The 11,784-nt window shown below is 48.6% G+C and overlaps 1 protein-coding gene across 1 annotated transcript; it reads left to right on the top strand.

Annotated features, from left to right (window-relative positions):
* The first annotated feature begins 228 nt into the window (after positions 1-228).
* On the top strand, positions 229-7,344 carry LOC130143514 (heat shock factor protein 5-like). Its single transcript, XM_056326192.1, has 4 exons — positions 229-448; positions 669-1,049; positions 3,860-4,234; positions 6,889-7,344. The coding sequence occupies exons 1-4, from the start codon at positions 229-231 to the stop codon at positions 6,912-6,914; spliced, it is 1,002 nt and encodes a 333-aa protein (XP_056182167.1). The 3' UTR covers positions 6,915-7,344.
* The last annotated feature ends 4,440 nt before the right edge of the window (positions 7,345-11,784 follow it).

Raw genomic sequence — 11,784 nt, 5'->3', positions numbered from 1 at the left:
CATGGAGCAGCTCCCCAGCCCCCCGCCGCCCGCGCCCCGCTCTGTCCCCTCCGTCCCCGCCCCCCTCCGTCCCCGCCACCCGCACCCCGCGACAGCGCAGCGGCCCGGGCAGGTCCGGCTGCTCAGCAGAACCCGCCCCCGCCCCGCCCCTCCCTGGGATGCGATGTGTCACGTGGCCCTGCGGCCCCGCCCCCTTTCCCGCGCGCGGTCCCGGTGCGGCGGGCAGCCATGGCGGGGCGCGGGGCTGCGGAACGCGTGCTCCCCGCTCTGCCCCGCCTGCAGCCGCTTTCCACGGCCCGGCGCCCGCCCGCGCCGTGGTTCAAGGACCTCCAGGCTGCCCCTGGGACGGCTCCGGGCTGGCGGCGGGGCCGCCCCGAGCTTCAGCCGCCCGGTAGCTCACGGAAACTACGGGGGATGCTGGTGGCAGCGGAGCTGAAGGGCCGGCGGGGTGAGGGGACCGGCGGGGCGGAGGGGGTGGCCGAGGGGACCGGCGGGGCGGAGGGGGATGGGGGGACTGAGGGACATGGCCCGGGGGGCTGAATGGCCGGGGGGGGCGGGAGCTGGGGGGGGCCTGAGGGCACCGGGGAGCTGAGGATGGCGGGGCTGAGGCGGATGGCGGGGCTGCGGCCGTGCCGTGCGAGGGACGTCGCCGGGTGGTGACGGGGCAGCGGCAGCCGCCGGTTTCTTCAAGACCACGAACTTCAGCAGCTTCATGCGACAGCTCAGTCTCTATGGCTTCCGCAAGGTGGGGATGTTGCCGGGGAGCGGTGTGGTGGGGCCCGGGCCTGGGCCGGGCCCAGAGGGTGGACAAGGCAACGGTGGCAACTGCACCGGGCCCCTGCATCGCTTCCGCAGCCCCCACTTTTACCGCGACCACCCCGCCCTCCTCGTCCACCTGAAGCGCCTGGCAAAAGGCAACAAGGCGAAGATGGCAGCGGGCCTGGATGTGACCAGCCGCCCACCCAACCGCTTCCAGCGCTTGCTTGGCATGCCACTGGCTGGGCAACCGCTGCTTCCGCCCTCGACGCTCAGCAATGCCAACAGGCCTGGTGAGTCGGAGTGGGCCGTGTGGGGCCTTGGTGGGTTTTTGAGAAGCGCTGGGTGGCATGGCTTTTGAAAATCGGCACTCCCCTGAGGGAGAAGGGTTACCTGTCCTTGCCGGTGGCATCTCAGTTCACCTGGTGTAGGGAAGCTGTTGTTGTTTATGCAGGTAGATGTATTTCAGGCTGCCTGTAGACTATAGTACAGTCTCCATTGCGTACTACACTAAGAACACCCTTGCCCGATCTCTGTGGAGCTGGCACAGCTCTACCAGGTGAACGTTACTGCTTCTTGCCCGTCGGTAAGGATGCCCATCAGTAGGGGTGCTTAATAAGCTGTCATTAAATGTGTGCGAAACAGTGAGTCATGTGAAGTGATAACTAGAGCATCCTGTTAGTTTTGTGCAAAGGAGGCAAGGCCTGGTAGTAAGATTTTTGTCGGTTGTCTCCTGAAAAAGAATTCACAAGCTATGCAGTTTTTAAAACGGATTGCATGAGTAGGTGAGAGCTAATTAGAAAATAATACTGCTGAAAAGCCCTACAACGTGTTTTCTTTCTTTCTAACGCTCTTTGAGAGGATCTGAGTTTTCCCAAGACAAGTCTGAGCCCTCAGGATTATTCCACACGTTTTGTATCGGCCCGAAAGCTTTGTAGCTGGCGCTGTGTAAGGCAGATGTGAATATCTCGCTTTGCAGTGCTCTTGGGCTGCTCTAACTGTGGGCTGCTGCCAGAAGAGCACTCCGGCTTCCCATTCCCTTGGTGGCGTGTTAACTGTCATCTTCCTTGCAGCTGATACAGCAACGTGTTGGTTCAGCGCAACGATCGGAGAAGACTTTAACAGCCTTTTTGTGGCTGGCTCTTGGACCCGGGTGATGCACCCCATGGGTGCAGAGCTGTAAGGCGCGGTGTAGGAGGAGCGGCAGGACTGTGCGACCAGGAGAAGGGGAGAAGCAGCTGACGGTACTGCTCTCTGCAGCACCGGCTGGCATTTAGAGCAGAGTAGGGTATCACCATGCTCTTGGTTACTGTGTCAGGGTAGGAACTGTCATCTAATTCAAGTGGTGTTTTCCGTGATGTGTGTGGAACTGCACGTGCAATACCAAGACAACAAAATGAAGCATCGGAGAAGGGATGGAACTTATTTCGGTAGGGAGGCTAGGAAGCATTTAAATTAATGATTTGATGTGAACGTTGTTAAGGCTAAGATGAGTCATTGCAGACTTCAATGACATGTGGTTTGTCTGATGTAATGCAGACCACTGGTAAAGGAAATTATTAGAAAGAGATGACCTGTTCATTTTTTGTCCTCTGTTTTGATGGCTGCAGTTTCAGAGTTTTTGCTCTAGGAGTCTCATTTTCTAGAAAGACAGAACAAGGAAAACATTGGGGTTTCTATGCGGTCAAGTTCTGACAGGCTGACGATGCACTGTTGCGCTCTGTACTGACTATTTAGGGACACGTCTTTGCTGTAAATGTGAGGTGATTTGATAGATAAGAGATACTTGTGTTTGCAAAGCGTCAGTCTGTTCCCAGTGTCTTGCAGCATGTAACGCTGTGTTAAACATTCAGGAGCAATTCCTGTACGGCAACGGGAGGTGGGTAACTTGGCATCCTGTGGTGTCTTGTTTACGTGTTAGAACTAGATAGTCTTCATGTCCCTATCCAAAGGTAAAATATAAACAAAAGGATTTTCATACCCCTGTTCCTTCTCTGTTTATAAATGGTGAAAGTACTGAACAGGGAATAAACAGTCCTATACGTTAAGTCTTAGCAAATCTTCAGGGTCAGCTGGTATTTATTTAGTGATTCTTAACGGTTAAATGTGAACTTGCAGAATAATGACTGTATGTTACTGATTTCTTGAATTAGCTTCCGTCAGAGGAGTGCCAGAGGTAAATGTGAGGCTATTTTTAAAAAAAAATCCTTTTGAGCGAGAATTGGAAACTACAGGTCTGAGAAAGCCTGGCTTCTAGATCAACCCTATTGACGTGAACCATCCTGAAACTTGTAATTCTCATGGCTAAATGCAATCCTGCAGGGGAGTCACAAATGCAGTAGTTCTTAGAGAAATCAATGAGCACAGGCGTTCGGGGTGTTACTGTCAGTGTTTCAAGAAAGCCACCAAAACAGAAATTGGGCTGGTCATGGTATAAAAGCAAATACCATTTCATGAAACAGTAACTGTCTGAGAGAGGAAACTGTAAAATAATAGAGAAGAATGAAAGGACTATCTAGGAAATAACAAAATGGCAAAGTCTGGGATATTTTAGTCTGCACTGAACTAGTTGAGCTGACTGAGGAAAAACTGGCTTTGAATTTTTTTTCTTGACCAAATAAATGACTTGTCATAAAGTACTTGCAAAGTCCTTTGGAGGATTTTGACATTGCCCTTCCCTTAGCTGTTTGTGAGCTGTCAGTAGAGGAGTTTGGTAAAATCTTGCTTTATGATGTCCCTTTTTTAAAATGTATTGTCTGATTTAACACACAGTACTTTCAAAATTGCTTTTGTTTGCTTTAGTAAGTTACTACACTTTCCGATGTATGGCCCATTTCTAAATATGGGTAACTCGTTACTGCCAGTTGAAGGAGATTGAATGCTACGCAGACACCTCTGTGTTGGCGCTTCACTCGTGTGCCACACAGCAGTTCCTGCATGCTCGGGTCTAAGAGTACAGTCTCCTTTCTGGGTTAAGTATGCTGGAGCAAAGGCAGTCTTCCCAAATCACGTTGTAGAGCCTTGGCTCCTCATATTGCCTTTCTTTGCCTGTGAAAACTCCTTTCCTTAACACTTGTTTCGCTTTATTTTGTACCCACTGCAGGACTGCTGACTGGAGGACAGTTTCATCAACTTTACGGTCAAGGTGTTTTCCCTCCTTACTCCTACACGGCAACCTCGTGCCGAGCCCCCAGCACTTCACCGGCACAAAGATTAGATCCGACTCCAGTCCCTTCCACTTGGATCCAGCAGGGGCCACTTGGGTTGCTGCCAGGGCAAGGGGCTTCCCCAGCTTTTCCAGATAAAGGGGCTGCCTTTCCGGTACTCCAGACGCTTCCAACGGGAGCCACGTACACACTCCAGCCTGTGGCTTCTCTTCCGCCACTTCAGCAAGGGACTCAAAGCGTTGCCGCATCCATTGCAAATTGTAGCAGCTCTGCATCTTCAGTGCCGTACTCACAAGCCTGCTATCCAACAGGTATGGAAAAAAAGTTCTGCATTTGCTTTTCAAAAATGGATTTTAAAGTGAGACTTTCAAATATTTTTCTACAATACTCTGCCATGTGCATATCTCAAGTGAGAATTAGAAAGTGTCCAGTCTAAAAGGAAGATGGACCTTTAAAGCAAAAGGAGTTTCTGTTTGCTATTCGTGTCCTTCCTCCAGATTTTGCATGTCCCCTGGTGATTTTCTGGATAGCCTTTCTGTTGAGGTGAAAGGGCGAGGAGAAAAACATTTGTCCAATACTAGTCGGTGTGAGGCTAAGTTTCATTTTTGTTTTTTTAATTAAGCAAAACTTGTACAATGGTATTAAAGCACTGAGACCTTGTTAAGAAGTAGTATCCTAGGCCTTGGTCTCATGTTTTTCCAGGTTAAGGTTTTAAACCTTAAAGATCAGTCAAACGTATTGCGCAGAACAGGGGTCCTCAAACTTTCTAAACAGGGGGCCGGTGCGCGGATTAGGTGGCCGGAAGTCATCTGCGGCTGCTTGGTTTCCCCCCCCAACCCCCGGCGGGGTGGTGGTGGTGTGGGGCTTCTGTAAATACAGGGGGGGCGGATTGAGGACCCTGGGGGGCCATATCTGGCCCACGGGTCGTAGTTTGAGGACTCCTGGTGTAGAATATTTCATTCTGCTCATACTATTTTTGTATCTAAATTTTTTTTCTTGCTTAGCTTCTTTATGTTGTATTTTTTTATGCACTGAAAACTAGAAAGTACAAAAGTCTTGGCTCCTTTCTTTTTTCGAAATTATTTCTGCCACAATTGTCAGTCTCACTTTATCACTTGATTACAAAATAAACCAGTCTCACTGGTTTACCAGATTCAGTATGGGTGGGTGGGTGGGTTGGTTGGTTGGTTGGTTGGTTTTTGGCAGGGATGATCTTATTCCTGGACGGTTTGGTAACCCAGATCTTAAAATCCTGACTACTTACGACAGTAAACAAGCAGTGCAACAGAAATGAAACACCTTGTTAACATTTTAAAAAAATAGAACTGAAAAAAAAATCAAATGAGAGGAATAGTGTTTGAACCTATCTCATAAAAACATAAAGGTGGCTTAGCCTTTAATGAAAAGATTTAGCTTAACCGAAATTTCTCAAATTCCAGGTTTTATTTCCCCCTCCGTTTCGCCCCACCCTCCACAGTTTGTGGCTATCTACAAACTGGCACATCTACACGAATCCACACTAGGACTTGACTTCACACACCCAGAAGACGGGATCTCATCTCTTTGTGGTATCTCCATCAGGGAGAGGCCAAGTCCTTCACTGGCATTTGATCTGATACGGCTTTCCTAGTAGGTGATCCTGTAGCTTCCTCTTCTCTAATTTACTTGTCTCTGGAAGTAGCTTTTCATTAACCATGACCTCAGCTAGAAGGTCTAAGGATAGTCAGGCACTAAGGACTAATCCTTCATACTGGATCTCTTCCAAAAGAAGGCTGTATTTTAAATAGACCTGAGTTTCTGTTCAACATCATTGTATGACTTGTATTTGTCAGAAGAAATGACCCTTCTAGTGTCCTTTGACAGAGTCACCTCCAGAAGAAGTAGCAGTACAGACACTGGCTGTTAAAATGTCATCTATCATTTCACTTGGGTGGGACTTGCTGCTTTTGAAAAACTCTTTCATTGTCTTTGTTCTGTTTTAAAGGTTATTTGATATATATGAATGCTACTAAAAAAATCATCACTGGATTGCTGATTGTGTCCTGTCATCCTGTGATGTCATTACAGTGAAAGATTGTAGTAGTGTTCAGACCTGATCTGTGATGGCAAAGGCAGTCTCTGTAGGTTCTACAAGAAGGGTTTCTGACCTGAAATTCTGTCGGGTTTTTATGCAGATTGATGCAGACTTTGAGTTGTGCCTTTGTGGGACCCTGTCATGACAGGAGAGTCCAGATGTGAGGCTGTGACAGGCAGGGCAGTTTTGCAGTATTTGCTGTCATCGGTATTTGAACTCCCACTCCTCCTGGGACTGGGGCATCCCTGGGGGGCACCCCTTGTGTAGATGTGCCTATATAGGGACAATCACTTGAGGAGGAAAATGGTATTACTGGTTAAGAAGCGGTGAGTTCCTCAAGTTGTGTTGTCCATATGCACATTTACAGCACGTGGACCTTTTTCTTTTGCTTAAAAATGTTGTGGTTTATACTGATTTATTTATACTACAACAACAGGAATGCTTGAGTTTCAGAAGGAGCTGAAGGCAGGTGGATTTTCTCTCTCATTTTCTATTACGTATGTGGCACGTGAAGAGGGTGGTTCTAATGTACCCCCACAGGTCCTACTAAGACCAGAAGTCTCTGATTTGAATGCTTGGGTATATTTAACACCTGCGGTGCAAAGGGTGTGCAGACAATGCATCTGCAGGCATACACCAGCTCCTGGTAAGTAACCTTCTCTCCAGGATAGACCATGAATAGAAGAAAGGAAGCGTGCTAAGAGTAAGGTGGTTAATGAAAACCAAGACAAAGTAGCAGTTGTTTTTTTTTTCTTCTGGTTAAACTTGCTATTTTAACTGAGAATAACAGACAATCTTTCAAGCTTTTGGATAAATGGATAAACAGAATCAATACACATCCTGTCATGGTAATTTTTTATACAAAAGTTCACTGTATTTTGTTTTTTCCAGAATCCTCCAATGCAGTCATCTTATGAAGCTGAACTGATGCCGTCTGACTGGCTATGTAATACATCTGAAGAAAACAAGAAGGCAGAAGTCAGTCTTGAAGCCATGTTTCAGGTTGCCGCTGAGGTGCATTCATCATGCAAAGCTGAAAAGGTGGGAGTGGCACCTGTAGAGAGCCAGAATTCAATCCTGGAGCTTAATGGAAATCAGGCACTGCCTGTTAATAGTTACACACCTTCTTCAACTGAGGAAAGCCAGCTGGAATGTCTCGCTCCTGTAACTTCAGACACGTCATTTCTGGTGGCAGCAGATGGAGCACTGGATTTGTCTCCGTTACAGCCTTCTGACATTCTTTGTGCTGCCGATACCACTCTGTCTATAGAAACTGCTGCTGCTGCTAAAATACTACAAGAACTTCTGACCACACAGGAAGCAGATGAAGAACGGAGCAAAGAACCACATCACCACGCAGCTGAGTTCTCCCTCATGATTTTTCAGGAAGAATTGTTCAGTCCAGAGCAGGTAAGGGGTAAAGGGAGGTAAACCAACATCTTTCTTGAGCTAACTATATTTGATAGTAATGCTAGGGTCTGGACCGATAGCTTTTCAATATTGTTGCCTGCTTAAGAACCGAAGGCTTCTTTAATTAAGCTTTTAATGGACAGTGAAGGGTTTGCTTGGTAAAGCAAGATATAAAAAAGAAGACGGAATGAAAAAGTATCCCATGTTAATGAGCATGACATGTGTCAGCCTGTTGGCCAAGTTAGGGTGTTCATTTGCATGGGAAACATGCGTAGTGCAGGTGTATTCGTGGTGATGAAGTGGATGCTTTTTTAGGTTGTAACATACCATCTTTAATCTCCAACAAAGAAGAGTATTTTGAGAATTGCCACTGGAGGCAGATTTTTGCTTAAATTTAGATAAACGCTTAGATTGTTTCTGGTAAATAGTTGTTAAGCTCTGTTTTCTGTGGAAAGTATAGTTTATTGACATTTGACTGGTATAAAGCATCTTCATTGGCTTATACCTTGTGGTGTACAACAAGTTGTAATTGTACTTCAGTCTACCTGTAGCTGGTCTTCCCGGTATGTAAAGTTGTAAGTCTCATGAGGAGTGAGGGGCATTCTAGATGTTACTCTGTTAAGGCAGCAAATGCATGCTCTGCTTTTTTTTGGTCTTATTTTGAAAACAAAGTAAGCTCAGGAGATTGACTGCATCTGTTTCTGCTGCATGAGACCTACCTTGCATGTAGGCACTCAAAATCTCATTTTTGTGTATGCATTGAGGCTACTGTTTTATTGCTCTATCGGTAGCTTGACGCCTTCACTGAAGTTTCTAGATCGGAAATCATCAGCTGGTGCAAACCTCCCATTGTTGCTTTCAGCCAGCGTTATAAAGATTAGTCATCTTCCTCTTGGGTATCTTTCTAGAAAGGGATGTGTATTCTGATCAAGCCTCTGCATAGCTCAAGCCTAGACTAGACTGTTCTGCTCCGTACTGTGTAGGGAAGAGCACATCCCTGTGCTAGTGCATAGAGTTGGCAGCACTCCTTAATTGGTGCCCACTCAATATATTAAGCGTTGACCGCACTTTAAATGTTGTCAGTTTCGAGAATTTTTGAATTGCATTTTTAGAATGATAGGTTGTCCCTTGTTGAAGGCCTTTGGAGTCCGTGACCCGAACCTCCTTGTCAAGAACTGGGGGAATTAAGCGCATGAACCACGTAGTTGTTTGGGAGGGAGGTTTTGTATATTTGTGAGAATCCTGATGTTGGTCCTGGACTGTAACTGGTTAAATAACTGGCCTCGTTTTTTGAGCAATTGAAGAGCAATTCAGGGACTGTTGAGCGTTTTGTTTGACAGATTCCCTCTTTCTGTTAGAACTACTCTTTAACTAGTCTCCTCCTCCCAAACTCGGGAGAGGGAAGGTTAACTTAACCCCTTGCTTGTCCAGAACCTGGGGTCATGCTATGGTGCAGAACTCTCCAGAGGAGGCTTCTGTGCCTGTACTCCTCACATCAGGCTCCAGCACAGTTTTCTTCCTCATCCCTGAATCTGGAAGCACTCAGGCTTTCAGTGGCTGTTGGTACCATGTGTTTTAGAGCAAGCTTGTGACAGAATAGTGGGCGTGCGCAGAGACCGCTCTGTTCCTCTCTATAGGAGCAGAGGGGGAGCAAATTCCTCCAGTGTTCGTACAAGAGCATCAAAACAGCTCTGCTGGGTCAGATCAAAGGTTTGTCTTACCCAGCGTCAAGTGGAATGAAAAGAAAAGCCGCCTTTGTTCCCAGTTACAACACGGAGAAACACCCGTGTCTCGTGCACGTGCCTGCACCTTTTCTGACAGAAAATGGCTTTGGGGTACTATGGAAACTCCTGGGGAGAAAAAAAAACCCAAACCATTAAAACAAACGCTGCTCAGCTGATGTTGGAGACCTTGGTATTAGACACCCAGACCTGTTCTCCTCCACGCAGCTGTCACTCCTGCACCAGGAACTGCTTGCTAGTGGGTGAATCTGACGGCAGCAGCTCCCAGGCAGAGCTGGGAGCAGCCCCTGGGGACACCTTTAGGCTTTACAGCAGTGTTTGCTGCCCCAGCACGGGTCCCCTGCCCCCTGCAGGGACCAGGCAGGAGGCTGGAGGGAAGAGTCCCACCAACAGCTTTGGCCTCCAGGCTGGAGAACCCTGTCCCAGGCTCAGGCACCGCTGCCTCCGGGCTCCCCTACCCCGTCCTGGGGCAATAAGGCAACTCTCTTCCTTCTACAGAACAACACTCAAAGCTTAAGGGGAGTTTCCTCTTAAGGCATTTCCTCCCTAATGCAGGTTTCCCCCAGGCCTAGAGGTTGCCACAGGGCTCTATGGTCAGTGTTCAAAGGTGTCTCAAATGCCAAAAGGAAAGTGGCTTTTCGCAGGCAACAATGCAGTGAGATTTCTGAAGCTGTGTAAAATAACGTGTTCACCTTGCCCATCAAGTGCGTTATCGTGAGGACCTGGCAAGGGCCCTGCTTTTGTACAGCAGCAGAGATGCTGTTGTAGCCACAGGACTCCAAGTTCTGGGGGCGTGAAAGGAACAAACTCAAACATCTCAGAGCTCGCCATGACATCAAAATAGCTGGCCGGGAAACCCTTCTTCGAAGCTGCTAGATGAAATGACAGGGCAGAAACGTAGAGGGAGCAAGTTTTCTCAGGAAGGGAAAGAGAAACCCCACTTTTTTTGAAACACAGATTTAGCCCCCTTAATATTTTTTCTTGTTAGATTGTGTCAGCAGTCAGACTGCAAGCACGTGATTAAACTGTTAAAACACCCAGATACTTGAGGATTATTTCCTGTATTAAATCCTCTTACAAGCAGGGCGGTCTGTTGCCCTGCGGGTAGGGTAGTACAGTGGTATGACTGGCATGACAGGCGATTTTCCTTTCCTAGTACAAGGATGCATTTATGAAGGCAACTCTGGGGTGTAAGCGGTGCCGCACAACAAAGCAGCCTGTGAAACCCAGACGTTAGCCGTTAGAAACAGGAAGAAGAGGCAATGGGCCTTTGCTTCAGACTCGGCAAAAGATTTACCAAACCCGAGGCAGGTGACAAAAAGGGAAGAGTTTCCGTGGCATAACTTTGGTGTGGCAGGTGAGGTTTCCATCCATGTTCCTCATGCCTCCGCCTCGTTTTGTTTGCAGATGCAGCGTTGGATCAAACTGCAAGACCAGTTTTCTTTACTGCACATGCTACTGTAGTGCAAATACCCTGTGGTTTCTCAGGACGCACCCCTAGTGCCTGATGGCTGAGATCCCCACTGGCTCCAGTAGCTGCACTCGGACCCCCCCTCACTCCACTGGCTGCACTGGGACGCACACCAGTAGCTGGCACCACAAGCCAGAGCTGCCTACGGCCTGGCCTTGACTCCAGTAGCTGGCACTCAGTCCACCCCCGCCACGTCCCCCATAGCAGGCACAGCGTCCCTTCAGCTCTCAGACAAACAGGACAGGGAGTGAGATTACACAGAGAGGTCATTAAAAGAGGTTTAATGAGAAGCTCTATGAGAAGACAGGACAGACGTCATCTATGCCCTGCCACCAATCACTTGTCTCTGGGGAGACTGTGGTGTCATCAGGTCGCCCGTCACCTGGAACTTCCTCAACGAGATTAGAGGGGATCAATCCCCTTGTGCCGTCGGTCAGCTCTCCCACGTACCAACCGTCTCCATCCGCGTCTCCAAAGATGTAAACGTATTGTCCAGCAACTAGCGGAAGCTCCAGCTCAGGCCGCTCGTTGGGACCATCGAAAGGATCATAGCTGTAACGAGCGATGAATGCTCGAAGCTCTGCCGGTTGTTTTCTCATAGCCTCCAGCAGGACGGACTCCTTGTCTGCTCCCAGGTTAGCCTGCTGCGGCTCGGAAACGGTGCTGTTGGATCTTTCTCCTCCCAGCCATTCCAGTTCCTGAAACAGCTGCTGGCAGCATTTCTTTAGCTTCTCAAACCGATCACTCAGTTCCTTCAGCGGGGCTGGAAACGCTCGCAGGGGTTCTCTGTGCTCCCTGTGGGCCAGCTTTGTCTCCTCATGTTCCCTCTCCAGCTGTTGACTCCTTTCTGCCCTGTCCCTCATGGCTGTCAGCTCGCGCTTGGCCGCTTCCAGTTGGGTAAAAAGACAGATGGTTGCTTGGATGGCAGAGTCTCGCTCCTCTGCCAGTCGCGCTAGCTGCCCTTTCAGGTTGGCATTTTCAGCCTGAACCTGTTCTGTCAAAGCCATCTGCCCACGCAGGCGAGCGTTTTCTTCAGCCAGGTGGGTGTTTTCATTTGTCACCTTGGCGAGCTGCACCTGCAACTCCTCACAAGCTTGCCCGGGGGTGCTCACATCAGAGGATCCCTCTTCATCTGCGGCTGCTCGGGCCTCCAGCCCCTCAGCT

Source organism: Falco biarmicus, unplaced genomic scaffold, assembly GCF_023638135.1.
Source record: "Falco biarmicus isolate bFalBia1 unplaced genomic scaffold, bFalBia1.pri scaffold_36, whole genome shotgun sequence".
NCBI lineage: Eukaryota > Metazoa > Chordata > Aves > Falconiformes > Falconidae > Falco > Falco biarmicus.
The sequence above is the reverse complement of the archived record's forward strand: the minus strand, read 5'-3'. Positions and strand labels throughout refer to the sequence as shown.

Coding starts and splice junctions, on each gene's coding strand:
- LOC130143514 (XM_056326192.1), top strand. CDS start 229: ATGGCGGGGCGCGGGGCTGCGGAACGCGTGCTCCCCGCTCTGCCCCGC. Junction 449..668: donor GGAGCTGAAGGGCCGGCGGG/GTGAGGGGACCG, acceptor GTGACGGGGCAG/CGGCAGCCGCCGGTTTCTTC. Junction 4,235..6,888: donor ACAAGCCTGCTATCCAACAG/GTATGGAAAAAA, acceptor TGTTTTTTCCAG/AATCCTCCAATGCAGTCATC.